Raw genomic sequence first — 26,406 nt, 5'->3', positions numbered from 1 at the left:
TGTTCAGCACTCGAGGGGCCTCCTTGGAGTTAGGTGAAAATAAGTAGTAGAGTTGTGTGTCATCTGCATAGAGATGGCACCTAACCCCAAAACTCCGGATGACCTCTCCCAGCGGTTTCATGTAAATGTTAAAAAGCATGGGAGACAAAATAGAACCTTGCGGGACCCCATAGGTCAAAGGCCAGGAGTCCGAGCAGGCATCTCCCAGCTTCACCATCTGGGATCGACCCTCCAGAAAGGACCGGAGCCATGACAAAACTGTGCCCCCGAGACCCATCCCAGAGAGTCGATCCAGAAGGATACCATGATCGATGGTATCGAAAGCCGCTGAGATGTCCAAGAGAACCAACAGGGCCACACTCCCTCTGTCCAGCTCTCTACGGAGGTCATCCACGAAGGCGACCAAGGCCGTCTCAGTGCCGTGACCAGGCCTGAAACCAGACTGTGACTGATCTAGGTAGTTGTTGTCATCTAGAAAGCCCTGGAGCTGGGAGGCGAAAGAAGTGGATACTGTAGTTTACCAAATAGTGGTTCATAAAAATGGTGAGCTGAATGATAGGAAAACTGACAACGTCATGTTTGGTGTGAAGCTACAGCATTTTCCTATATGGTCCTTAGTTATAATTAAAACCAACACACTTCTGAAATTCTCAGCACAATCTCAACCACAACAATAATAAATTTAGTAGCAGAGGAAGGCAGCTTTCTCCCATTTCCAAAGCAATCAGCAAGTGTGGACAAGCATACAGAAAAACCAGAGACAATATTACTTTTCGGTAATTCAATTTTTGTTCCGTTTGGCTTCTGGAATGGGAACGCAGCTTTGCTTTGTTACTGAAGCAACTGTGAGAGGGAGAATTGCCGGGAACAAGGTGGCAGAACTATGGGATTACTATGGGCTGGGCTCCTTCAGTGTGGTTTTCCCTCTGCAATGCCTGGTAACATGGTAGCAAACTGGATGGTGAGGAGTGGGAAGGGAGTATTGGGACCATGGCCCGAGGGCTCTTGTGATAAAGATGATTGCATAATGATTGGCAGGTTCTTCTATTGACAAAGGAGAAGTGAGGTGGACTTTCCTTAGCCATGCTATTTTGATTCTTTAGCAATTTCCCAAAGCAAATTTGAGTTTGCAATTTATCTCCTTTGCCATTGCATAGATTGGGGCTTGTACATCCTTGTATTTTGGTATTTGAGGAGACTGGAATCAGACATCAGCAGATACCAAGGACCCACTTGATTCACTGTATTAGCTGAACGAAATGGTTAACTCTAAGGAACTAGTTAGACAACCAATAACAAGCAGAGAGCAATGAATCTTCTGTCCCTGGACTATGAGGGAGGAGGAAATATGTTTCACAAAGACTATGATGTTCATCTGCTCTTAGAATGCATCTTCCATTTTTTATAACGTCACTTCCATATTCATCAAAAATAACCTTGCAACCTTTGTTTCTTAGTATGGGTATGGAAATCAAATTGTATTCTAGGTTTTCACAGAATATTTCATCAGTCAATGCGAGATTAATTTTTGATTCTATACAGGTTATAGTCAAATTTCCTAATCCTGAGAATTTTAAGAGAAATTTGTTCTTTTTCATCCACATTAGTTTTACATTTGAGCAATTTTGTAAAATACTCTTTATTTGTAAAATAATGTTTTGTTTTTCCAAAATCTGCCTGCCTGCCTGGCTCTCTATCTATCTATCTATCTATCTATCTATCTATCTATCTATCTATCTATCTATCTGCTTGATTTAGGGTACTGTGAAAAATGCAGTATCATATCTTCAAGTACCTGTTGCACAGATTCTAGGCTTTGGGCATTAAATCTACTATTAACATCCAATTCTGAAATGTGAGCTGATCTAAAATTTTTGAGGAGTCATTTTGTGGCCTGTTGTGTCTGCTTTTTGAAGTTGAAAGGGGGAGCCATTTGGGGGCTTTGCAGGGGAATTTACATTTCTTTGTCTTGTAAAACTTTGCTCTCTCTGCTTAGTCTCTAGCCAGCAGTTTCTCTTGAAATGACCATGTTTTTCACAAATCTTATCAATTTTTACATTAAGGTCTTTGCATTTTTGCCTTTAAAACTAAGTTGCATCACCCCTTCTCAACCTTTCTATTAATTCAGCCTTTAGTCAAAAATGAGTTTTTTATATGGTTATGTGTGCATATTCTTTAAAATTCATACACATTTTTCATAACTTGTATATATGCCTCCAAAGATCATATAGATCCCAATTGTATCTTCTTTCTTCTCTAACATTTCTCAATTGATCAAATTAGACTTCACATTTTATAGAGAATTTCCCAGATCATCTTCCTTATCCATTTTAGCGGCATATAATTTCTAGAGTTATCAGTTTCTTGGTGGGGGTAGTTCTTATTTACAAATCTTCATTTGACTTCCTTCTAAAAACACTTCAAGTTTAATCTTCCAGCTCTGATGGTCCGCTTTCATCTTGCTTTGGTAGACTTAGAAAAAAAATCTTGCCTTCCTTTGGTTCTTTGCATTTTCAAAAATAGAGTTACACTACTTGTGGCTACAGCTTCAAAAATAAAACAAAAAACACCTTGCAACCTTACTCAAAACTTCTTACATCTTTTAGCTCTAGACACTCTGCACTGGATTAGCAAACTGGGACAGCACTGTGGCCCATAATTCTTTGTTGGTATAGTGGTGGATGCTTTCCAAAAAGGAAAAAAAAACATTCAAAAATAACAAAGCAGCAACAACAGCATTAGCAGCAGTTCAGCAGATCAGAATCTTCTAGTGCCAGCAGTAGAGTGATTGAACTTAAGCAATTCAGGAGTAGAGTCCTGTGTAAAAGGTTCTAAAGGACATTATTAATAGAGCTATATATAAATAGGAAAGTTAACAGGTCCTAGCTATCTAACTCACAACAGATTGCCCGTCTTTCCGTGTTCACAGAAGAAAAAAACAAGAAGAAATAACAAAGTGGAGGACTCAGGCACCTGCCATGTACTCAGAAAAAGTGTGTCCCCGAGATGAATCTGTCTAACCAGTAATATGATAGGAGGAGAGAACAAAGTGACAGGCAGGCACAGAGGCCAATAGGAGAAGGGCTTTCCGCTTCCAACTAACTCATCTGCCTATTTAAGTCCATGATGCAGACTACAAGTTTGTGTAGGATAGTTCTGAGTTCCAACATTGAGAAGGTCAGGTGAATCCATGGTGGAAAAATGATGTGTGGAGATGAGCTGGGTTAACGCAGGCCAAAACTGTTTTGTCATAGCCTTGAACATATTAACCAAAGAAGCTCCAAATTTTCCCTGAAAATCTGATGCAAATCTCCTCCTGTCATGGTGTCAAACTGCATTCATCTGGCAACGTAGATGCATCCAATGGTGTAGTAAAGAACTGTGAAAGCACCCCACTTGTCACTAGTTTCTTTTAGCATGTACCCAGGTATGCTTTGAAAATATTTTCTGAAAAGAAAAGAAGTACCTCTTTTTTCTGGCTGTCCATTTTTATGAAAATTCTCCTTTTTCTTCTCTGGAGTGAAGAAAGATCCATCAGTCTGCTTTGTAGCAGTCCTGGGCTTTTGCTTTACTTTGTGCAACCATGGATCCTGCATCCACACATGGCGCATTGCTTCTTCTGGGGTCATGCGCAAAGAAGGTTTCCATCTTGATATAAAACACAATACAGGGAATACCTAAATTTATTAAGAGTGGATATTATTATCTATATAAATAAAAGTCAATATATATATGTATGTACGTATGTACATATGTACGTACGTACGTATGTATGTATTTTTCAAGATGGCTCCCACTTCCAGAGAGTCCTCTGACTCCCACCAACAATTGATTTGGTACTAACATAGCACATAGACTCATCCATGACCAACTTAAGACACGGGAGGGTTTGGGAGTGGGAGGTAGGGTGATTGATCCTTGAAGATGGGAGTTGAAGTTCATCCATACGCAGACAGCACTGTGAACTTCATCTATGATGGACCTGGAGCAAACTTGGCACACATACCCTTCATGATCAACTTTAAGCACTGGCAGGGTTTGGGGGACAATGACAGAGGATGAAGGGAGTTATATTTACCCACAACCTGTGAACCTCACCAATGATTGATGAGGACCAAAATTGGCACACATTCCCACCATGACTAACTTTAAGTACTGGTGAAATTAGGGGAAGGGTTGGCCTATGATGTTGGGAGTTGTAGTTTGCCAATATCCAGAGAGCACTGTGAATCTCACTGATGATGGATCTAGACCAAACATGATACACACACCCATCATGAACAACTTTAACTACTAGTGGGATTTGGGAAGCAGTGACAGGATTATGGGAGATGTAATTTACCTACATCTTTACGCATTTTCTAAAGGGACCATTTATAACATAAAACGAAAACAATTACTTTTTTTAAATATATAGCATTACAAAAAACCTAACCGAGGCATCGCCAGGTATGTAAGCTAGTATCTCTAGAAATGTATGTGTATATAAGCTTTACTACTCATGATATAGCGAGGGACATAAAAATTAAATGATGAGGATTATTATTATTACCTCCACCGCAATTTGGCAGCATCTGCAAATTTGATAAGCATGCCTTCTATTTTGTCATCAAAGTCATAGATATATTGAATAATGATGATGATGATGATGATGATGATAATAATAATAACAACAACTTTATTTATACCCTGCCACCATCTCCCCAAAGGGACTCGAGGCGGCTTACATGAGGCTAAGCCCAACAAATACATCAGTACAACAACAAAGCAAGCAAGCAAATAAAACAATACAAATAATATAACTAACATATAAGCAGTAACACACAAGAGATTTAAAGCACTATGGCCGGGCCAGATGTAATAGATTAAAAAAATTAAAAACACTGGGCATGCACAGAGTAGAGTATGTCTAGACAGGGGGGGTTTAGAGAATGATGTAGGGAGATCAATCCAACAGGTAGATAAAGTGCTTCATAGGACATATAGTAGAAAATTGGTCAGATCAGGGCCATTATTTCCTTTATTCAGGGAAGGCACACTGGAACAGCCACGTTTTCAAGCTCCTCCTAAAGACTGCCAAAGTGGGGGCTTGTTTGATATCCTTAGGGAGTGAGTTCCAGAGTCGGGGGGCAATCATAGAGAAGGCCCTCTCCCTCGTCCCCACCAATCGCGCCTGTGAGGGGGGCAGGAGCAAGAGCAGAGCCTCTCCAGATGATTGAAGAGATCGCGTGGGTTCGTAAAGAGAAATGTGGTCACGCAGGTAGGCGGGTCCCAAACCAGTCAAGTGAATAGCACCAGTTCCAGGATAGAACCCTGTGGCATCCCACCGGACACTTCTCTCGAGGAAGAAATTACTATTAAGGTGCTACAAGCTTCTGTTTGGGGAAAACAAAACATTGAAACAAATAAATGTGGCTGCCAGAACACAGATGAACACATATGAAATCATAAAGGCTAGAAACCAGGTTTTTGCAAAACTAATAAAAAAACCATCTTACACAAGACATTTTTTAATGAAATCCAGAAAAGAAACATCGTAGGTTTTCAGTATGGTGCTCAGATCCCTGGAGTTTGGACTTCTTATTTTTCCTCTACTATTTGTAATGTTCTTTGGAGTGCCACTGGAATCTCAAAAAAAGAAATAAAAATATTTGAAACATATCATCTACATTTGCTATGTTGAAAAGTCAAGTCCACAGTAGATTTAAATCTACAACGGCTAACAATAAAAATCAGTGGGCAATCCTCCTATGATCTTGTTTTCCTGGAAAAGAGCCACCATGTTTTCCTGGAGGTGAAAGTGCCCAAAAATCCCCAAAAAACAAAAAACAAAAAAAACAAAAAAAAAAACACAGCAACCCACCTGTGCTCAGCAGTGTGAGTTGGAGTGTAGTAAGTTATATGCAAAGGTGGGAAACTACCCAAAACTTTTGAATTACTAGCTGACAAGAGATTGTGTATCAGCAATGCCTAGCCGACTAGATGCCACGTCTAAAGAAGTAAAAAAAGTCAGGTTGGAACTAGCCTCTTAAATTGAATGAGAGTATGAATCTATCTTCTGAAATTTTGGCATTTTGTTATATTAAATATGTTGTTGTTGTTGTTCATTCGTTCAGTCGTCTCCGACTCTTCGTGACCTCATGGACCAGCCCACGCCAGAGCTCCCTGTTATTATATTTAATTGTTTTGGGATTTTAGGGTTTTATTTATTTATTTATTTACTATATTTATATACCACCCCTCTCAGCCCGCAGGTGACTCATTTACTATATTTATATACTACTTTATTTTATGTTTATTGTGTGCCCACGCTGGTAGCTTTTCAGAAAACAAGGATGGCGGAGTAATATTGATAATAAATAATTTGCAACAGCAATGTTTCAATTGCTGTATGTATGAGCTATGAACCTGCAGTCATCAGACTACTTAATTTTAGGATATAAAATCCAGGACATTACTATATAATTAAAGGACACACAGAAAATAAAAGTTTACACTGAGTTCTTAAAAATAAAGTACAATGTAGGGAGGTGAAAATTATGACCTCAAATGTTTCACGGGAAAGAGTTTAAATGTCGACTATAACCAGGGATTTCTACAACATGCAAAATATTTTGCCTGTTATAATTATGGATTCTCTGTAAGCCAATTGATAATGACAAAAGCTTACCAAAGAACGTTCGCTTTCGGGATGCTGTCTGAATAAAATCGCCTGGTGGAAGGCCTAATATCTTTGAAGGAAAAACACAAACATGCAAATCAAACACATAAGGCGTCTAAAAAATGTAACTCACTGTAAGCATATTAAGTAACTAATGAATGGCCCTTGTTAACATTGCAGCTGAATGAACTTTTATATTGCTAATTGAGAAGACTAAGGGCACATTTACACTAACATTTAATTCAGCTTGAAACCAACTTCAAACTGTGATGGCTACAGAACTCACGCTGATGAGCTCAGAAATTGGTCTCCAACAGACCTCACTACCTCTGAGGATGCTTGCCATAGATGCAGGCGAAACATCAGGAGAAAGGCCCATAGAACATGGCCCTATAGCCCGAAAAAACTCACAAGAATTCAGAAATTGGTTGTTTGTTCGATGGTTGTTTTATGCTGTTTTGTGATGTTGTTTTATGAATTTTATTGTGTTATATTTTAAACTATGTTGATCGGGTTTGTCCCCATGTAAGCCACCCCGAATCCCTTCGGGGAGATGGTGGTGGATTACAAAAATAAAGTTGTTATTATTATTATTATTATTATTATTATTATTATTATTATTATTATATTTTACTAACACAAAAACACAGTATGTCACAGAAAACGAGATATATATGCTGGATTTCATATCACAAAATCACAAGTTGAACACTTCTTAAGTGTCTAGGACTGTGTGATGTATTTTCGCATGATGCGAAATCCAAGTAAGGTGGTTTTTTGTAGTTGACAGATTGTGATTTTGCCCATGTTTATTGTTTCCAAATGCTGGCTGAGGTCTTTTGGCATGGCACCCAGTGTGCCGATGATCACTGGGACCACCTGTACTGGTTTATGCCAGAGCCTTTGCAGTTCGATTTTGAGGTCCTGATAATGGCTGAGTTTTTTCTGTTGTTTTTCCTCAATGTGACTGTCACCTGATATGGTGACATCCATAATCCAAACTTTTTTCTTTTCCACAATCGTGATGTCTGGCGTATTGTGTTCCAAAACTTTGTCAGTCTGGATACAAAAGTCCCACAGTATTTTTGTGTGTTCATTTCCTATTACCTTTGCAGTTTTATGATCCCATCAGTTCTTCACTACTGGCAGGTGGTACTTGTGACATAAGTATTATTATTATTATTATTATTATTATTATGATTATTATTATTAAGTATGCTGCGGGGTTTAAGGCACAACAAGCCACATTGGGGGAAGTCTTGTGTTAAAGCCTGTAATGCGTGAATGAACCCTAAACCTAAACCACATTGCATGGCAAAAATTGGCTCCACAGAATATGAAGTGCTTTATAGACACCTGCCCATGCTAGAGCACTTTGTAAAGTACAGAATGAGGTGGCATTGGCAAGGCTACCAAAAACGCTCCAAGGTCATAGCTGGCAGCAGGGAGCTAAATGACTCCCTGGGACAGATAGTTTTCTTCAATGTCTCTGGAATGCTGATATGCATCTTGCCTGGAAATGGAAAGGGGGAAAATACTGCTCAAGAAGGAGCAGAAGTCAACTTATTCTGCAATGGCTGGAGCGGACACTGGGGAATAACAGTTTCCAAATCCAGCATGTTTTCCAAGTATAAGTATGGGTATTATATAGAGAACTACACACATTCTTTGGGGAATTCCAGGGTTATGGCCAGGAGACCTCTTGAGGTTATCCATCTGAGCCTCAGTTGTGGCTGTGACTGTTGGCTCAGTTGCAATATGGCTGAGTGTCACCTTCCAACTCATTGGAAACAGTGCTACCTCCATTTCCATGCTGCAGAGGAGACAACCACCCCCCACTCTTTCACTCATTGTGCAACTTACTAACACAGTACAAGCAGCAAGCAAATATGGGGACATGGTTAACAAGAAAATACAGGTCTGCTCCTACAAGCAGTTTTGAATAAGTGCATTTTAAAACCAAGTTACCTCCATAATGCACGCAAGCTGTTCTACTTCATTTTCTCCAGGGAAAAGAGGGTACCCGGTGAAGAGCTCAGCCATGATACATCCTAAACTCCACATGTCAATAGGAGTTGCATAGGGATGGCCAAGAATAACTTCTGGAGAACGATAAAATCGACTTTGAACGTATGTATACACTAGAATAAAAAGGCAAACAAAACAAAAAAATAGAAAAGGGCATCAGAAATCAAGACAGAATAGGCATACTTTAGTTAACAAAGACTCTAACAAAGGGCCCTTTTATGCAGCCCTATATCCCAGAATTTCAAGGCAGAAAATCCCACAATATCTGCTTTGAACTGGGTTATTTGAGTCCACATGCAGATAATGTGGGATTTTCTGCCTTGAAATTCTGGGATATAGGTCTGTGCGGAAAGGCCCAAAGACATTGCTTTTCACAGACTCATACATTTGTATGAGATTGCGAAGGCAATTCAGTCGAATTCACAGCCATGCAGGAATACATAATCAAAGCACTTCTGAGAGATGGCTATTGAGACCGATTTGGTGTTATCTGCAAATTTGATCAGCATGCTTTCCAGTCTATTTTCCAAGTCATTGAAAAAGACATTGAACAGCATTGGATTTGGGATATAAGCCTTTGGCACCCCACTTATTACTTCCCTCCATGACAAAGAATCATCATTGGGAATAATTTTTTGAGTTTGGACAGTCAACCAATCCCCAATCCATCTAACAGTTGCATTGTCTAGCCCATATTTTACTAGCTTTTTGTGAGAGTATCATGATGGATCTTGTCAATCAAGATAAGCTATATTCCTAGCATTCTCTGCATCTACCAAGTTTGTACTCTATCACAAGATGAGATAAGGCTTGCCTGGCATGACTTGTTTTTGAGAACTCCATATTGACCATTAGTGAGCATAGAATTCCTTACTAAGTGCTGATTGACTGTTTTATAATCTGCTCTAAAACCTCTCTAAGCATTGATGTTAGACTGGCTGGGCACTGACCAGTCTGGGTCCTCTTTTTTTCTCTTTTTTGAAGATTTGCCCTCCTCTAGTCTTCTGGAACTTCTCCTGTTCTCCAGGAATTTTGAACAATATTTGTCAGTGGTTTTGACATTATTTCAGTCAATTCTTTTGATATTCCTGGATGTAACTCATCTGGACCTGGAGACCTGCATTCATTTAGAGTTGCCTCTTTATGTATTCTGTGCTGCAATTCCCCTAGTGCACCATCTGCTCCACTATCTCCAAGTTGGGCACTGTTAACCTTTAGCAAGTAGACTGAGTGTCCTTATATACCGCCACTTACTTGCTGGGGGAGGCATATGTTTATCTGCTTTCTGAGCACTCTATCAGGAAAGGTCGAATCTACTTTCCTGTAATTTGAACTCACTGCTCTGAGTCTTCATCTCCATGGCAGAAGGAAACAACCCTGCTCCCTCTTCCTTATGACATCCTTACAAATATTTATACATGACTATCATATCTCCTCTCAAGCTTCTCTTCTGAAGGCTAAATAAACTCAGCTCTTTAAGCTTCTCCTTATAGGGCATGGTTTCCACACCTTTGATCCTATTAGTTGCCCTCCTCTGGACACATTCCAGCTTGTCAGTATCTCCTTTAAATGGTGGTGCCCAGAATTGGACACAGTTTTCCAGGTAATGTTTGACCAAAATGGAATACAGGAGCGCCATTACTGCCCTTGATTTAACACTATAATCCTGTTGATGCAGCTTGAAATCCCATTCACTTTTTTAGCTGTTGCATTACATTGTTGGTTCATGGTCAACTTGTGGTCTACTAAGACTCCAAGATCTCTTTCACATGTAACTCTGTTGTGGAGCTTGGCATCAAGTATCTGTGCATTTCATTTTTTCTGCCTAAATGTAGTATCCTACATTTCTTCTTGTTGACATTCACTTTGTCAGTTTTGGCCCAGTTCTATTATCTATTATTTTGAATTTTGATCTTATGTTCCCTTTCCAATTTGATGTCATTTACAAACTTGATCAATACGTCATCTAAACCTTCATCCAAGTCATTAATAAAGTTGTTGAACAGCACTGGGCTTAGGACAGAACCCTGTGGCACTCCACTAGTCACTTCCTTCCAGGATGAAGAGGAGCCATTGCTGAGCAAACTTTGGGTTTGGCCGCTCAATCCACCTAACAGTAGTATTGTCCAGTCCACATTTTACTAGTTTGTTTGCAAGAAAATTAATGGGGACTTTGTCTGAAATCAAGATGTGCTGCATCCACAGCATTCCCTGTATCTACCAAACTTGTAACTATATAAAAAAAGAGATAAGATTAGTCTGCCATGATGTGTTTTTGAGAAATCCATGTTGCCTTTTAGTGATCACATCATTCTTTTCTAAGTGATTACAGCCTGCTTCCTTAATGATCTGCTCCAGAATTTTTACTGTTATTGATGTCATGTTGACTCAATAGTAATTGTTCGGGTCTTCTTTTTCCCTTCTTGAAGATAGGGACAACATTTGCCCTCTTCCGGTCTGCTGGGACATCTTCTGTTCTCCAAGAATTCCCAAAGATTATTGTCAGTGTTTTTGAAAATATTGCTGCTAGTTCAGGTATGTGAAACTCCTAGCAAAAACATTTCTGCCAACTGCTGAGACATTGCCAGAAGCCCAACTTCATTAAAGCTAAGACCATGGCCCAGGAAGCCAAATCATTGCCAGCAGCACCACATGCAAAACTAGCTATTCACATCTATTATCCTTCTCTCCCTTCCTTGGCAATGTTCCTGAACCTGGAGAAGAGACAAAATGATGACCTGTGCATCAAGTCCCTTCAGCTTCCTATCCATAGTCTCGTCATGCTATGTGATCTCCTAAATAATATGTCCCTTGAAAATGAACACTGTGATACTAAGCTTTGAATCATACAGCTTTCAGAGGTCCAGGGCCATTAAACCTAATCTCCTACTCATTGAAAGATTATGAGCTGGTGTATCTCCAGCAGCCAGCCTCTTTTTTGAAGAGAGAATTACGCCCTACCCACTGCAATACAGTCAGAACAATAATAGGTTGGCAATAAAAGAAGCCATTAAGTACCCTTTATTAAGTTTCACAAACCTTATCATTACTTAAGAGAGTTACATCACTTAAGAGAAGGCTGTACTTCTCTTAGGTAAGAAAAAACAATGAAAAGTTATAATTAATAACGAAAACAATGTATTTGACTTTTCTGCAAACCTCTCTGATGTTCGTAGCAGCTTGATCCAAAGTCAATCACTTTAAATGAAACTTGCCCAAGTTGAGGCTGGCTTATTAATATGTTCTCCTACAATAAGGAAAAAGAAAGAGTTGTAGATGAATGTTTTCACAGTTATTCTTGCAAGTTTGCAAATTAATGGTGAATTTTACAGGAAAGGGGTAAAAAGTAGACAATAGTGACATAGATTTTTTTTTTTGTAGAGAATGGACATTCCAAGCACTTCGATATATTTTCATGTTTTTGTGTGACTTACCCCAAGGAATGCTTTCTTTATGTATGTATAATGTCATGCCAAATCTTTCTTGCATGACATTATACATGCTTTCTTTATGTATGTATAATGTCCATGCCAAATCACAATTTTGTTCTCCAAATAAATGTTAGACCTGAGATATTAGCAGAGTATGCCTGAAAGCGGCAGTCGTCCATTAACAATGGATCTGTTTTGCACAAGTACCTGTATTATTGTTCAGAGTTATTTCACCCTGTCAATCCAATCTTTGGGAGGATTTAAAATTATCTGATGATAAGGAGCCCATAATACTTCATATAGTTGTTAAGATAAAACTGTATGATATCAAAGAAAGGTGAAGTACTGCTATGAAGGATATGATGGATAATCATTTAAAAATTTGGTTGGTTGCATACTGCAAAAATTACTATCACCATTCAAGCAGGGAGCTTTGAAATGTTTGAACAGAAGTGCTCTGAAACTTTAGGTGCTCTTACTGCCTATTACAGGGAAAACCAACTGATTCCTAATTCGTTTTAAACACACATGTGCTTTTCTTCTTGAAAACAGACAAGCATCTTGAGCCCTGAGAAGGAATCCACTGGAGCATTCCAGCACACTAAAATACCTGGGAGTTACTCTCAACCATGCTCTGACTTATAAAAAGCACTGCTTGACTATCAAGTAAAAAGTGGGTGCTAGAAATAATATCATATGAAAGCTGACTGGCACAACCTGGGGGTCACAATCAGACACAGTGAAGACATCTACCCTTGCACTTTGCTAATCTGCCCTTGCACTATGCTAATATGCATGCCCAGTGTGGAACACATCTCACCATGTTAAAACAGTGGATGTGGCTCTTAATGAGACATGCTGCATTATCATGGGGTGTCTATGTCCTACGCCGCTGGAGAAATTATACTGTTTAGCTGGTATTGCACCCCTGATACCCACTGGGAAGTAGCAGCCAGCAATGAAAGGACCAGGGCATTGACATCTCTGGCCCATCCTCTGTTTGAATATCAGCCAAAATGTCAATGACTTAAACCAAGAAACAGCTTCCTAAGATTTACAGACACACTCACAGGAGCACCTCAGCAAGCGAGAGTCCAAAAGTGGCAGGCTAAAACCTGGAACCCCAATCAGTGGCTGAGACCGGATGGGAAACTCCCTCCTGGGCAAACAGAAGACTGGGCAACATGGAAGGCACTGAACAAATTACGCTCTGATACCATGAAATGCAGAGCCAACCTTAAGAAATGGGGCTATAAAGTGGAGTCCACGACATGCGAGTGTGGAAAAGAGCAAACCACAAACCACTTATTACAATGCAATCTGAGCCCTGCCTCATGCACAATGGAGGACCTTCTTACAGTGACAGCTGAGGCACTCAAAGTGGCTAGCTTCTGGACAAAGGAAATCTAGTATAAAATGCCAAGTTTTAAAACTTTGTTTGTGGTTTTTATACATTCTCAATTTGCTTCTGACACAATAAAATAAAAATCATTTAAAATTAATCTGGCTTGAAGACTTTGATCCTGCTTTGTAGGGAAGATGTGAAGGCATGATTTTAGACTTTTATTTTCATTACTATCTTCTACAAAGTCAACGTTTTAGTAGTTTTGAAAAGATTTTTTTCTTCCACTTCAATATTTATAATTCCTAAAACAGGGTAAACAGTTGAAATGTCACCAGGAACAAATGCCGTACTTACAGGTTTCAGATCACAGTGGATTATCTTCTCTGTATACAACAGCTGTAGACATCTTAAGACACACTGAGTGAATCGACGAATTAAACCCAAGGTAAAACCTTGGAAATTATTTTTCTTGATTAATTCATACAAATTTATACTGTAGGAGGAGAAAGAATGTTTCTGTTTTATATTGTGAAGAATGTATTTATTTTACAATACCTGAGCACATAACATTTGTTCTTGCAAACACTTGACTTCCAATGTGTCCAAAGTTATGAAAAACTGCAACCAGTAGAAGACAACAGCATTGCAACAAGGAGTGGTGGCAGGGTGGAGGTGCCTGATGGTATTTGCAGCTTTATATGTTCAAAAACTATAATTCAATCTGCTCCAAAGTGATAATAACGTACAACAGTAGCTCAGCTCATCATGTAAACATATATCTGTGTTCTTGTTTGTGTCATGTGAACTTTTAGAAGAAAATACTTCCTTGCTACTGCTTCTCTCCAGTTTGTGCTATTTTCTTTTTTGTGTCAGGAGTAACTTGAGAAACTGCAAGTCACTTCAGGTGTGAGAGAATTGGCCGTCTGCAAGGACGTTGCCCAGGGGACGCCTTAATGTTTTGATGTTTTACCATCCTTGTGGGAGGCTTCTCTCATATCCCCACACAAGGAGCTAGAGCTGACAGAGGGAGCTCATCGTGCTTTCCCCTGTCGGTCTTCAGTCGGTATAAGGGTTTAACCCATTGCGCCACTGGGGGCTCCTGCGCTGGTAATAATATCATATTATACACAAGTCATTGCAAGGATTATTGGGAAATTAGGAAAAACAATCAACACTTTTAATTTCTATAAATCTGTTTTTAAAGGAGAGCAAAAGCTGCCTTACCCTAATAATTCAAAGGAAATGCAGAAATGATTACGGAAGTAAAAATATTCTTTCATGTGGACAACATTGCATGCATTGTCTTCATCCCTTTTCCGAAGAGCATTGAGAATGCTGACTTCTATTAAGGCCTGATTATGAAATCTAAAAAAGCATACGGAGAGAAGGGTTACATAAGTTGATACAAGAATCTAAAGTAGCTTCCAGTCTTCTTCTACCCTGGGAAATTCAGGCACACCTGCTTAACGTTCGAGGACTTAGAAGCTACAATCCAACAATCCAACATTTGGGGTCAGGAAAGCACTGGACTATGCTATTTCTACATGGCTGGTATTACTTAAACATTTATGGGTTTTTGGAAAAGTAGTCCATATAAAGCATTACATGTCACTAGGAGAATCTGATTATTGTAGTCCAGTAACAGGTTGGTCAGTTTTAAGTTGTGAACTTTAATCTGAATACTGTCAGTTGATTTTCATTTGCATTTTAATTATATGTATATTCTTGTGTGTCTTTTAATAGTGTTTGATCTCTTGTTTTAATGATGTATCCTACCTTGAGCCACAAGGAGAGGCAGGTATTAAAACAACAACAACAACAGCAACACGTTGCTGTCCCCTGCTTCTTTTTCTTTGCCCCCACCCCCACTCTATTAACTCAAACTGGAAATGAAAACAACTTAGGCCCCTTCCACACAGCTGAATAAAACCCCACACTTTCTGCTTTGAAGTGGAATATATGGCAGTGTGGACTCAGTTCAAAGCAGATATTGTGGGATTTTCTGTTTCGATATGCTGGGTTATATGGCTGTGTGGAAGGGCCTTTAGAGTGACTTTTGAGACCTAATTGTGTGAATTCATTTGTTTGATTGATTATTTATATGGCCATGACAATACATTTTGCAATTTGCTTGTTGTTGTTTATTCATTCAGTAGTTTCCGATTATTTGTGACCTCATGGACCAGCCCATGCCAGAGCTCCCTGTAGGTTGTGGCCACCCCCCAGCTCCTTCAAGGTCAAGTCAGTCACTTCAAGGATAACATCCATCCAACTTGCCTTTGGTTGGCCCTGTTAAAGTAAGTCGTAGCAGGATCTAGTGTGTGTTAAAGAAAAACCTCATGATGTTAATTATTATGTGCAGCTGGTAATGTAGGTCAGCCAGCATGTTTGGGCCACACCCGGTGGGGTATAACTGTATGAATTTTAGAATACAGTTTGAAGAAGTAATATGCTGCTCTAAGGAGAGAAGCAATATGTTACTCTGAAGGAGATGCTGCAATGCTGCAATGTTCTAACAGCAATGCTCTTTGCTATGGTCGAATAGCTATTTACTCAAGGTTTATGTTTTGCTCTTTCATTTGAATGAAGCCTTATACTGTGTTACTTACAAGGACTATGTAAGTTTGTTGCACTGTTTGATTTTGTATGCAACACTGCAAGTTTATTGCCTCTGCTGATAAGAGTAAAGTTTTTCTGTTCTTTTTCCCTCTTGCCTGAGTGTCTTTTGCATGGGACTTGGCTAAAACACGTTCTGCGCAACAGGCCCCTCTTCCTTTTTCCTTCCATTTCCTCCAGCATCATAATCTTCTCCAAGCTTTCCTGTCTACTCATTATGTGGCCAAAGTGTTCCATCTTTGCCTTTAATATCCTTCCCCCCAATGAGCAATTGGTCTTGATTTCCTGAAGTATGGATGGGTTTGATCTTCTCACGGTCCAAGGCACTCTCAGAATTTTCCTCCAACACCATAGTTCAAAAGTATCTATCTTCCTTCACTCAACCTTCCTTATGGTCCAGCTCTTGCATCCATAGGTTACTACAGGGAATACCACTGCTTTAATTATGCGGACCTTCATTACCAGTGTGATGCCCCTACTCTTAACTATTTTATTGAGATTGGCCATTGCTCTCCTCTCAAAAAGTAAACGTCCTCTGATTTCCTAGCTGCAGGCAGCATCTGCAATAATCTTTGCACCTAGAAATATAAAGTCTGTCCCTGCCTCCATGTTTTCTCTCTCTGTTTGCCAGATATAAATCATTCTGATTGCCATAATCTTGTTTTTTGATGTTTAACTGCAACCCAGCTTTTGCACTTTCTTCTTTCGCTTTGGTTAGAAGGCTCCTCAGCTCCTCCTTGCTTTCAGTCGTCAAAGTGGTATCATCTGCATATCTAAGATTGTTAATATTTCTTCCAGCAATTTTAACTCCAGCCTTGGATTCATCAAGCCCTGTATGTCGCAGGATGTCACAGGATGTTCTGCATACAAGTTGAATAAGTTGGGTGAGAGTATACAACCCTGCCGTACTCTTTTTCCAATCTTGAACCAGTCTGTTGTTCCGTGTTCAGTTCTGACTGTTGCTACTTGATCATTATACAGATTCCTCAGGAGACAGATTATGTGACTTGGTATCCCCATACCACCAATTTATTATGATCCATACAGTCAAAGGCTTTTGCAATTTAGGGATGTTTATTGGGTTGTAAAACAAACATTGTGATTTTTCTGGATGACCTTTGCTTTCAAAAAATGGATAAAACAGTTCACAAACAAAACAGTAATCACTTTTTTAAAAATAAAATTTCTCTCCAGATTTTTAGTGTAGCGATACATTTTATAAAAAGTTAGACACGTCATACCTTTTTTTGTTCCTGATTACTTTCACCGCCACCTTTTCCCCCGTCTTGTGGTCCAAACACTTCAGAACGTGTCCAAAAGATCCTTTCCCAAGAACAGCCAGTATTTCATATCTATATGCAATATGATCACTTAGAACCTACAAAAGATGGCAGTGATGTGGAAAATCTTACCTCTCGCATGCCAGATGTTTATTTCTGCACAAAGCACAATATATATTTTGAAGTCACCACCTTAGTGTCCATGTCTTGGACCTCAGCTATTTTATTTCATACTAGCTGTACCCGCCACGTGTTGCTGTGGCAAACCTTCCCTCCCTCTTTCTGCTCCTTCTTTTTCTCTCTCCTTCCTTACCTCCCTCTTTCCTTCTTTCTCTTTCTCTTCTTCTTTCTTCCTTCTCTACCTGTATCTTTTCTCGCTTCCTTTGCTGTTTGGTTTCATCCTTCCTTGTGTCTTTCCTTCCTTCCTTCCCTCTTTCGTTCCGTCTCTCCTTCCTTCCTTCTTTCACTGTTTTATTTCCTTCTCTCTTTCCTTCCTTCTCTACCTTTCTTTCTTTCCTTCTCCCCTTCTTTCCCTCCTCCTCTCTTTCCTTCCTTCTCTATCTTCCTTTCTTTCTTTCTTTCCTTCTCTCCTTCTTTCCCTCCTCTCCCCTTCCTTCCTTCTCTACCCTTTCTTTCTTTCCTTCCCTCCTTCTTTCCCTCTTTCTCTCCCTCCTTTCTTCTCTATCTTTCTTTCTTTACTTCTTTCTCTCCTTCCCTCCTTCTTTCCCTCTTTATTTCCCTCTTTCTCTCCTTCCTTCTTTCTCTACCTTTCTTTCTTTCCCTCCTTCCTTCCCCCTTTCTGTGTATGTGTTTTGTGTGTGTATATGCATATATGTGTGTTTGTGTATCTATATGTGGTTTTGCACATGCGTTGTAATTTTTGGGTGTTTTGTTCTGGCTTTTTAAGTCCCTTCTGCTATGTTTTTCTGTCTCTTTTTGAGTGAAGGACATAAATTGGTGTGTTGTGTCCAAATTTGGTGTCAATTCCCCCAGTGGTTTTTGAGTTGTGTTCATCCCACAAACAAAGGTGACATTTGTGTTTCTCTAGATTGTGCTCTGGCTGTGTGGGAGGGCCCAGGAAGCCACCCCAATAATGGGAAGGCGTGCCGAAAGGCATCCATTGCCATGCCAAAGGTTAGCCTTGAGGCGAGCAGGCCCAAAGGCCTTGGGGGGGGGGGGGGGAGAAAGAGAGAGCGAGGGGCAGGCCTCGAGGCCTCCAGCATCACAATCCCCACTCCTCGCATTGAGGCCTACCCGCCCCAGGTGCCTCCCTCTCTGCCTCGGAAGAGAGGCCACCCTGGCTCACCCGCGCCCGCCTCCGAAGCTGCTATAGGCCCGGTCATCGTAGGAGTCAAAATCCGCCGCAGCGGCGGGAACGATGGGGTAGAGGGAGGCAGGCAGGCGGAGTGCGCATGCGGAGGGCGACTTGGGCGCGGGGGAAGCTGGGAAATGAAGTCCTTCCTCATCATATTCCTCCCGAGGCCTCTGTGCATGCTCCGTATTTTTCAGGTATTGTGAGTTTGTGTTGTTGCATATTGGTGTTTTGAGGGTTGTTGGTCATACCTTGGGGGAAGAGGCATTAGCAGGCCAAATTTGGTGAGATTTTGTCCTGTGGTTTCTCCGTTTTTGACCGCCTAAGGACGCCCTTCAGATTCTTATATATATAGATGTTTAATTTATTCTGTTTTCTCACATATGTATTGTTTGGATTTGAGAATTCTATAGGTAAAAGCTTCTTCCTCCCAATTTTTTATACCACATCTGCACAATTTGTGACTCCTCAAACTGAACCTACTTCACCAACTATGTGGTCTGGGATGCTAAATGAAATATGGTCTACTTAAAAAATCCTGCCCTCTTTCTTTCTTTGCATGTATTTGCAGTGGTGCAGTGGGTTAAACTGCTAAGCTGCAGAACTTGCTGACAAGAAGGTCAGCGGTTCGGAGCCACAGGACAGGGTGAGCTCCTGTTATTAGCCCCAGCTTCTGCCAACATAGCAGTTTGAAAAACATGCAAATGTGAGTAGATTAATAGGTACTGCTTCGGCAGGAAGGTAACAGTCATCCTGGCCACATGACCTAGGAGGCGTCTATGGATAACGCCAACTCTTCGGATTAGAAATGGAAATGAGCACCACCACCCAGAGTCAGACTCAATTAAACTTAATATCAAGGGGAAACCTTTATCCTTTACTATATTGGTTTATTGAGGGAAATATAAATTGAATTCATGTAGAAGTAGTCAAAATATATTATTTACAAATACAACGTGCTTCCCAATTGTTTATAATACATTAAAACAAAATTGGAGTGTCCCCGTGGGGTGGCTAACAATCCCACAACTTCATCATAGGTTTAAAAATTTAATATAAAAATTCCTAGGTAGTCCTATTGAGGACTGCTGTCTAAGTTTAGAATGGAAAGACTTCAAGGCAGTGTAATGGTGAAAGTGAGATAAATCAGATAATGTATTTTCTCTATCTTGTTTGTTTGTATTTATTTAATACTAGCCATCCCCTGCCACGCATTGCTGTGGCCCAGTCTGTATATATGTGTTTTCTGTGTGCATATATATGTGTGTGTATTTGTGTATATGTGTATATATGTGTTTGCGTGTATATATATATATATGTGTGTGTGTGTGTGTGTGTGGTTTTGAGCATGCATTGTAATGTATTTTTGTTTTTTGGCTTTTTAAGTCTCTTCTGCTGTGTTTTTCAGTGTTTCTATGAGTGATGGCCACTCATTGGCCTGATAGGTGTTTTGTGTCAAAATTTCGTGTCAATTCGCCCAGTGGTTTTTGAGTTACGTTAATCCCACAAACGAACATTACATCTTTATTTATATAGATCTATTTTGTTTCTACCTTGTTAGCTTCGCTAACTCTGTGTTGAGGATTAAAAAGCCAGTGCTTTCTTTGGGAGTTTCATTAAATGCAAATATATTTATCCAAACCAAGTTCATATGCAATTATTCTCATCCTAAGCAGCTTTCACAGGAAGAGCTATGTCAACTCTGCAAGTATGAGAGCACAATACAACTAAAGACAGTCCCACTAGCATTTGCAATGAGCTGGAAATGTGTCACAATCCTATGTTATTTAATTATGACAACCTCTGTGAAGGAGGAGGATAAATGGATTACGTTCATGCGAAACAAATGGGCAGGAAACTGGAAGATATTATTCGCATGCAATAAAGATAAATTGCTCTGGTGTGTAAAAGGTAAAAGTAAAGGTTTTCCCCTGACATTAAGTCCAGTCATGTCCGACTCTGGGGGTTGGTGCTCATCTCCATTTCTAAGCTGAAGAGCTGGCGTCGTTGACAAACACCTCCAAGGTCATGTGGCCAGCATGACTGCATGGAGCGTCATTACCTTCCCACTGGAGCGGTATCTATTGATCTACTCACATTTGTATGTTTTGAACTGCTAGGTGGGCAGAAGCTGGGACTAACAGAGGGAGCTCATGCCGCTTCCCAAATTCGAACCTGTGACCTTTCGGTTAGCAAGTTCAGAAGCTCAGCGGTTTAACCTACTGCACCACCCAGAGCTCTGGTGTGTGGGAGAGGGTAAATTAAGCCTGGACACCAGAGGATTTGTGTGTTTTATGACATTATGTGTTTGAGCCATATATATGTGTGCTTCAAGGCAGAGTCATGTATTCCGAACCATAAACATGTGATACCCACAAGCTCCTGTGTATCTTGGAGAATTTCTTTCACAAAAATTGATGCATAAAGGGTTCTTACAAAATACCAGCAGACTTCATACTGCCTCTAAAGGGATAGTCAAGTTGGGAATCATTTTTTTACAACTCTGTTGCTTCACAATTGGGGAACATATTGGACAATGAAAGAGGAATTTTCTTCCTTCTTTCTTTCCACTTATATTCTTCAACCAGACCAGAGAAAAGCAAGGCAGTAATGGAGAAAATGCCTCTAGAACATGGCCATATAGCCCAAAAAAACCAACCTACAACCCAAGACAGCAATGGATAGGAGACTGACATTCGAGATTCTGATTTTATTTAAAACTAGCCATCCCCTGCCACACGTTGCTGTTGCCCAGTCTATGTATATGTGTTTTGTGTGTATATATGTGTGTGTATATATTTGTGTATATGTGTGTTTGAGTATATATATATATATATATATATAGTTTGGCACATGCATTATAATTTAATTTTTGGTTTTTTTTTTACTTTTTAAGTCTCTTATGCTGTGTTTTTCAGTGTTTTTATGAGCTATTGTCACTCTTTAGCCTGATAGGTGTATTGTGTCCAAATTTGGTGTCAATTCGTCCAGTGGTTTTTGAGTTGTTAATCCCACAAACGAATGTTACATTTTTATTTATATAGACTTGCTGTCCCCAACCACACGTTGCTGTGGCCCACATGGGGGTTCTGTGTGGGAGGTTTGGCCCAATTCTATCGTTGGTGGGGTTCAGAATGCTCTGTGATTGTAGGTGAACTATAAATCCCAGCAACTACAACTCCCAAATGTCAAGATTCTATTTTCCCCAAACTCCACCAGTGTTCACATTTGGACATATTGAGTATTCTTGTAGAGTTTGGTCCAGATCCATCATTTTTTGAGTCCACAGTGATCTCTGGATGTAGGTGAACTACAATTCCGAAATCAAAGGACACTGCCCACCAAACCCTTCCAGTATTTTCTGTTAGTCATGGGAGAACTGTGTGCCAAGTTTGGTTCAATTCCATCGTTGGTGGGGTTCAGAATGTTCTTTGATTTTAGGTGAACTATAAATCCCAGCAACTACAACTCCCAAATGGCAAAATCAGTTTGTTTTAGTGGATATGCATTAGGTTGTTAGGTGTCGTGTCCAAATTTGGTGTCAATTAAGAGTCAACCACACACATACTTTTAAATTTCTGAAATCCTTTGTAAGAACATTGTATTGAAAAACACTTTTGCTTTTCCCCACAGAAACACCAGGCTCAATCACAAGGGGAGAGGGGGGAAGCGGATGGAATTGTCTTCTTTGCGAGGCATTTTGTGGGGTTCCATCTTTCAAGAAGACAGGGAGTTTCCTCACCTGCAAAAAACCCCCCAAAAAACACAGGATCACCTCCTCCCCCTTCTAGCTCAAACATTTCAAAAGCTCAACCACTTTTTAAAACAGGAGTCCTTTTTGAAATACTACTTTCCATGGAATCATTCCCCTTTTTGACCTCTATACAAAAGGAGACAGACACACTTTTTAAAACACTTTTTCAATGGGACCCACACTCTTTTAACCACTAATGGAAAAAGAGAGAGCATGAACAACCACACTGAAATGTCACAATCAGAGAAATCCACCACTTCCTATCACAAGGGAAAATGCCTATTTTAAGCCTATCTATGTGCAGGGAGAGGAGTGAAGTCTATTTCCGCCCGTCTTTGAAATCCTAATCCCACAAGCAACTACCAGAAGCAGTCCTACATAATTTTATGGGCTCCATGGGAGTCTGTCTTAGAATTGTATAGAAACGGGTAGTATTGGAGGAAGACTTCCATATGATGAGGTTCTAAATAGTCTTAACTTCTTTCCTTGGACATTTATAAAATACCAGCACTGGAAACTTCCCATAGAAGATATTTTCTCATGACCATAAATGCCCAAATATTTTCAGTCTCTCACCTTTTTGTAGGAGCCATGATCATCATCAAAGGCATTATTCTCTCCATCCTTATATCCTTCAATCTTCTTAGCTCCCAATCCAAGATACCACAACTCCTTATATTCCTTAATTTCTCGTTGTTCATACAATGTTAGCTGGTTTTTGAAATATTTCAAGGCTTCTGATTGGGAGAGGAAATCAGCCACTAAATACAGACACTACTGACTTCTCTATTTTTCTTTTCCCTCTCCCTTTCCAAATGTTACTGTTTCCAAGATAGTATTTCTGTCTTTGATACAAAATGGCTATAACATTATATTGTAAATTATAAAAGTGTATTAAAAATAATATAACTATTATTATCCACATGCTGTAAATTTGGGTGGGATAGCTGGGAAGGAAGCAGACTGAATGAACAGTGTTTAGGTCAAGTTCAATAACTACCTTCATAGTTACAATGATGTTTGAACCTTATATCAAACTGTTGAGGGCTGTGTGAAGCCTCTGAGGATGAGGACAAGGATTTTCTGGTTGAGCCTGGTGTTTCTGTGGGGAAAAGCAGAAGTGTTTTTCGAGACAATGGGAATGTTTTGAGTAGGTCTGTTGTCGGGGAAACAGACAGAAAGTTTCATGAGATTCAGCCAGGGATTGACTCTGAAAGGAATGTGGAGGAGACAGAAGGGTTACAGATAACCCAGCACTTACAGATCCAAAGGGATAGTGTGAAGCAAAGACAAATCTGGTGTTCCCAGAGACTGAAAGATAAATAAAGGTAACCCTGGTGTGAGAAAGAGTGATGTCATGGGCAAGAGGGAGTATTCTTAAGGAATTGGAGTCAATGTTTGGTGGGGAGATCAACGCTGGATTTTCATGTATCAAGTCGCCTGTCTTGGGAGCTCCGAATTAGGACTTTTGGTCTTGGGTCTGGATCTTGTTTTCTTATTTAAGTTGCATGCCTGCTGTTTGGATTACAAATCTTGTTTCAAGTTTTAAGCCTTTGGGATTATAGTCAAGTTCAAGTATCAAGCCTTTAGATTATGATCATGTTCATGCTTTCAAGCTTTTGGATATAATTCTAATTTAAGTGCAACAAACCTTGGATTACAGTTTCTTGCTTTTGCTTTAAGTGATTTTGGAATTCCTATTCAGAGTTGACAATTGCTTTTTGTCAAGCTTTTCAAAATCTAGCTCATGGATGTATTTTGAAACAATTTTTTTTAATCTTAGATACCATTTTCTTAATAAACTTACTATTCTTGTTCATCTGTGTGGTGTGTGAGTGAAAAAGTGATCAAGTAGGCGGCTGGGCTGCAACATAAACTTTCAATGAATTGGACTGCAAGTTCTGATATAGTCTGATCACTAGGAGTTGCAGTCTAGGAATATTGACAAGATGTACAGACAAAAGCCTTTCTAAAAGGCACAAAGATTTTGTCTTAGTGCTTTCACCATCATTCTTCTTTTATTCATTAGCACATAATATTTGTAGTGTACCTGTTGAATTTAAGGGCAGCTTCAGATTATGAGCCCTTTCTCCTTCTGTCTTGCTGGACAGGACTCTTATACTGTTTTCAGGCAGTGATGAAAATGTCTGACCTGATCTGTTTTCCTGCTAAAACATAAGGCTGTTGTTTAAAAATATACCCATGTTTTAGGACATTCACCTTAACACTATTTCCTTGGTTTATTTCTTCTCTGACCATCACATTTATATATGTTTTTCTGATTTTAAAAAAACCCTAAAGTTAGAAAATAGCTATATTAGACTGCTTGTAACTAATTATTTATTATTTATTTATTTATTTCTTGCATTTATTAACTGCCGCTCTCAGTCCTAGGGCGACTCGTGGCGGTGTACAATACAAAAAAGACACTTTACAAAGCAATCAGGACAACAAACTAACATCACTAATACACAACATTTAAATTACACTAAAAATCCGCTGCGTCATATTATGGAATCATAATCAATCTCGTAGTCGTAAATTCATTCCGGTTGTCATTATATTTCTGCACTTTTCTTTTCTGCTAGAGAGCTAGCATTCTCCCACTATCATCTCACAAATGATGCACATATTTGTTTTTCAGTCTTATACTTAGTCCACCTTGGACTTTGCTCCCTGCTTCAGACCTTTTAAACTGTGGAGATATTTTCCATATATTTTCAAATAGTATCCAAATAAAAATATAAATTAACTTTGAAAATCCAATCCATTGTTTACATAAAAATGTATGAAAATATTTTATTAAAATGAAATGAATGAGGTTCAACAGTGGCAATAATCATTTGTTATGTACACACATATATACTCTTTCTGTATATTTGCCCAAAGACTCAAATCAAAGTATGCTCACAATGAACTTCAAATTAGTTTGAACGCAAGACTAATGCATAACAAAAATGCGGACAGGAGGACTACAAGACAAAACTAGCCAAATCTTAGATGTATTGTCTCCAACAGAGGCATGCTTGCATAACTCTTTCAGGTATGTTGACACAACCTGAAATCAGATTAACTGGCACTCAACCCTGCACTAGTATATAATCACATAACAAGGTGTCTACCACTAAGGTGACTATATATAATTTTGTGACAGGCACAGTTAAGAATACATGACTGCACTCTTCAAGCAATCCATTCACCAAGAAGACTTTTTTTCCCAATGATTTCTTTGGTAATATAAAAGTTTACAGGGACCTGATGAAAGTATTTTATGAGGCTTGGAGCCCAGGCCTATAATAGTAAGCATGAAATCAATAGTCTAAGTATGTCCATTTATAGACTCTTAGCAGAAACTACAGGAAGTGAAGTTAAGAGATGGAGTTGCAGCAGCTAAATTAGGCTGTCAGGCAAGTTGGTAATGTAGTGGCTTCTTGTCTGTTGAACCCAAAAGTAATTATTGTTTGTATGTGTACTCTAACATAAATAAAAACATACATGGGATTAAATATGTTCACTTAATTGTGGTACTTAGTTGCAATATGATACTATACATAAAGAACATATACGAAATCTAATGTAGATAGTTTCGGAATTGTGTGACAAGCAGTTAATAATAGTGCAAAAATTATGTAATTCTTTACATTTATGCAGAAAATGAGGGAGTGAGGTTTATTTCCAAACACATCAATGTGCACAAAAATAGCTAAGGAAATGGTAACAAGAAAACCATATGAGGATCAGACTAACTACAAAACTACTTGCAGGAACACCTCAGCAAGCGAGGGTCCAAAAGTGGCAGGCTAAAACCTGGAACCTCAATCCATGGCTGATACCAGATGAGAGATTCCCTCCTGGGCACACAGAAGACTGAGTGACTTGGAAGGCACTGAACAGGCTGCGCTCTGGCACCACGAGATGCAGAGCCAATCTTAAGAAATGGGACCACAAAGTGGAGTCCACGACATGCACAAAGTAGGAT

At 39.4% G+C, this 26,406-nt stretch overlaps 1 protein-coding gene across 1 annotated transcript in view; it reads right to left on the bottom strand.

Annotated features, from left to right (window-relative positions):
• The window catches only part of DYRK4 (dual specificity tyrosine phosphorylation regulated kinase 4), a 38,333-nt gene that overhangs the window by 1,727 nt on the left and 10,200 nt on the right, over positions 1–26,406 (bottom strand). Inside the window, exons 7-16 of the mRNA XM_060779563.2 lie at positions 24,478–24,595; positions 23,004–23,164; positions 17,323–17,459; positions 14,690–14,830; positions 13,820–13,958; positions 11,849–11,936; positions 8,630–8,802; positions 6,671–6,731; positions 5,499–5,628; positions 3,467–3,648 (exon numbers count right to left, since the gene is read on the bottom strand). Of these exons, the coding sequence (XP_060635546.2) occupies positions 3,467–3,648; positions 5,499–5,628; positions 6,671–6,731; positions 8,630–8,802; positions 11,849–11,936; positions 13,820–13,958; positions 14,690–14,830; positions 17,323–17,459; positions 23,004–23,164; positions 24,478–24,595 (1,330 nt within the window). The remainder of the gene's footprint in view (positions 1–3,466; positions 3,649–5,498; positions 5,629–6,670; positions 6,732–8,629; positions 8,803–11,848; positions 11,937–13,819; positions 13,959–14,689; positions 14,831–17,322; positions 17,460–23,003; positions 23,165–24,477; positions 24,596–26,406) is intronic.

The sequence above is a fragment of the Anolis sagrei genome, chromosome 5 (assembly GCF_037176765.1).
Source record: "Anolis sagrei isolate rAnoSag1 chromosome 5, rAnoSag1.mat, whole genome shotgun sequence".
NCBI classification, from domain to species: Eukaryota; Metazoa; Chordata; class Lepidosauria; order Squamata; family Dactyloidae; genus Anolis; species Anolis sagrei.
This window is presented reverse-complemented; position numbering and strand designations above follow the sequence as displayed.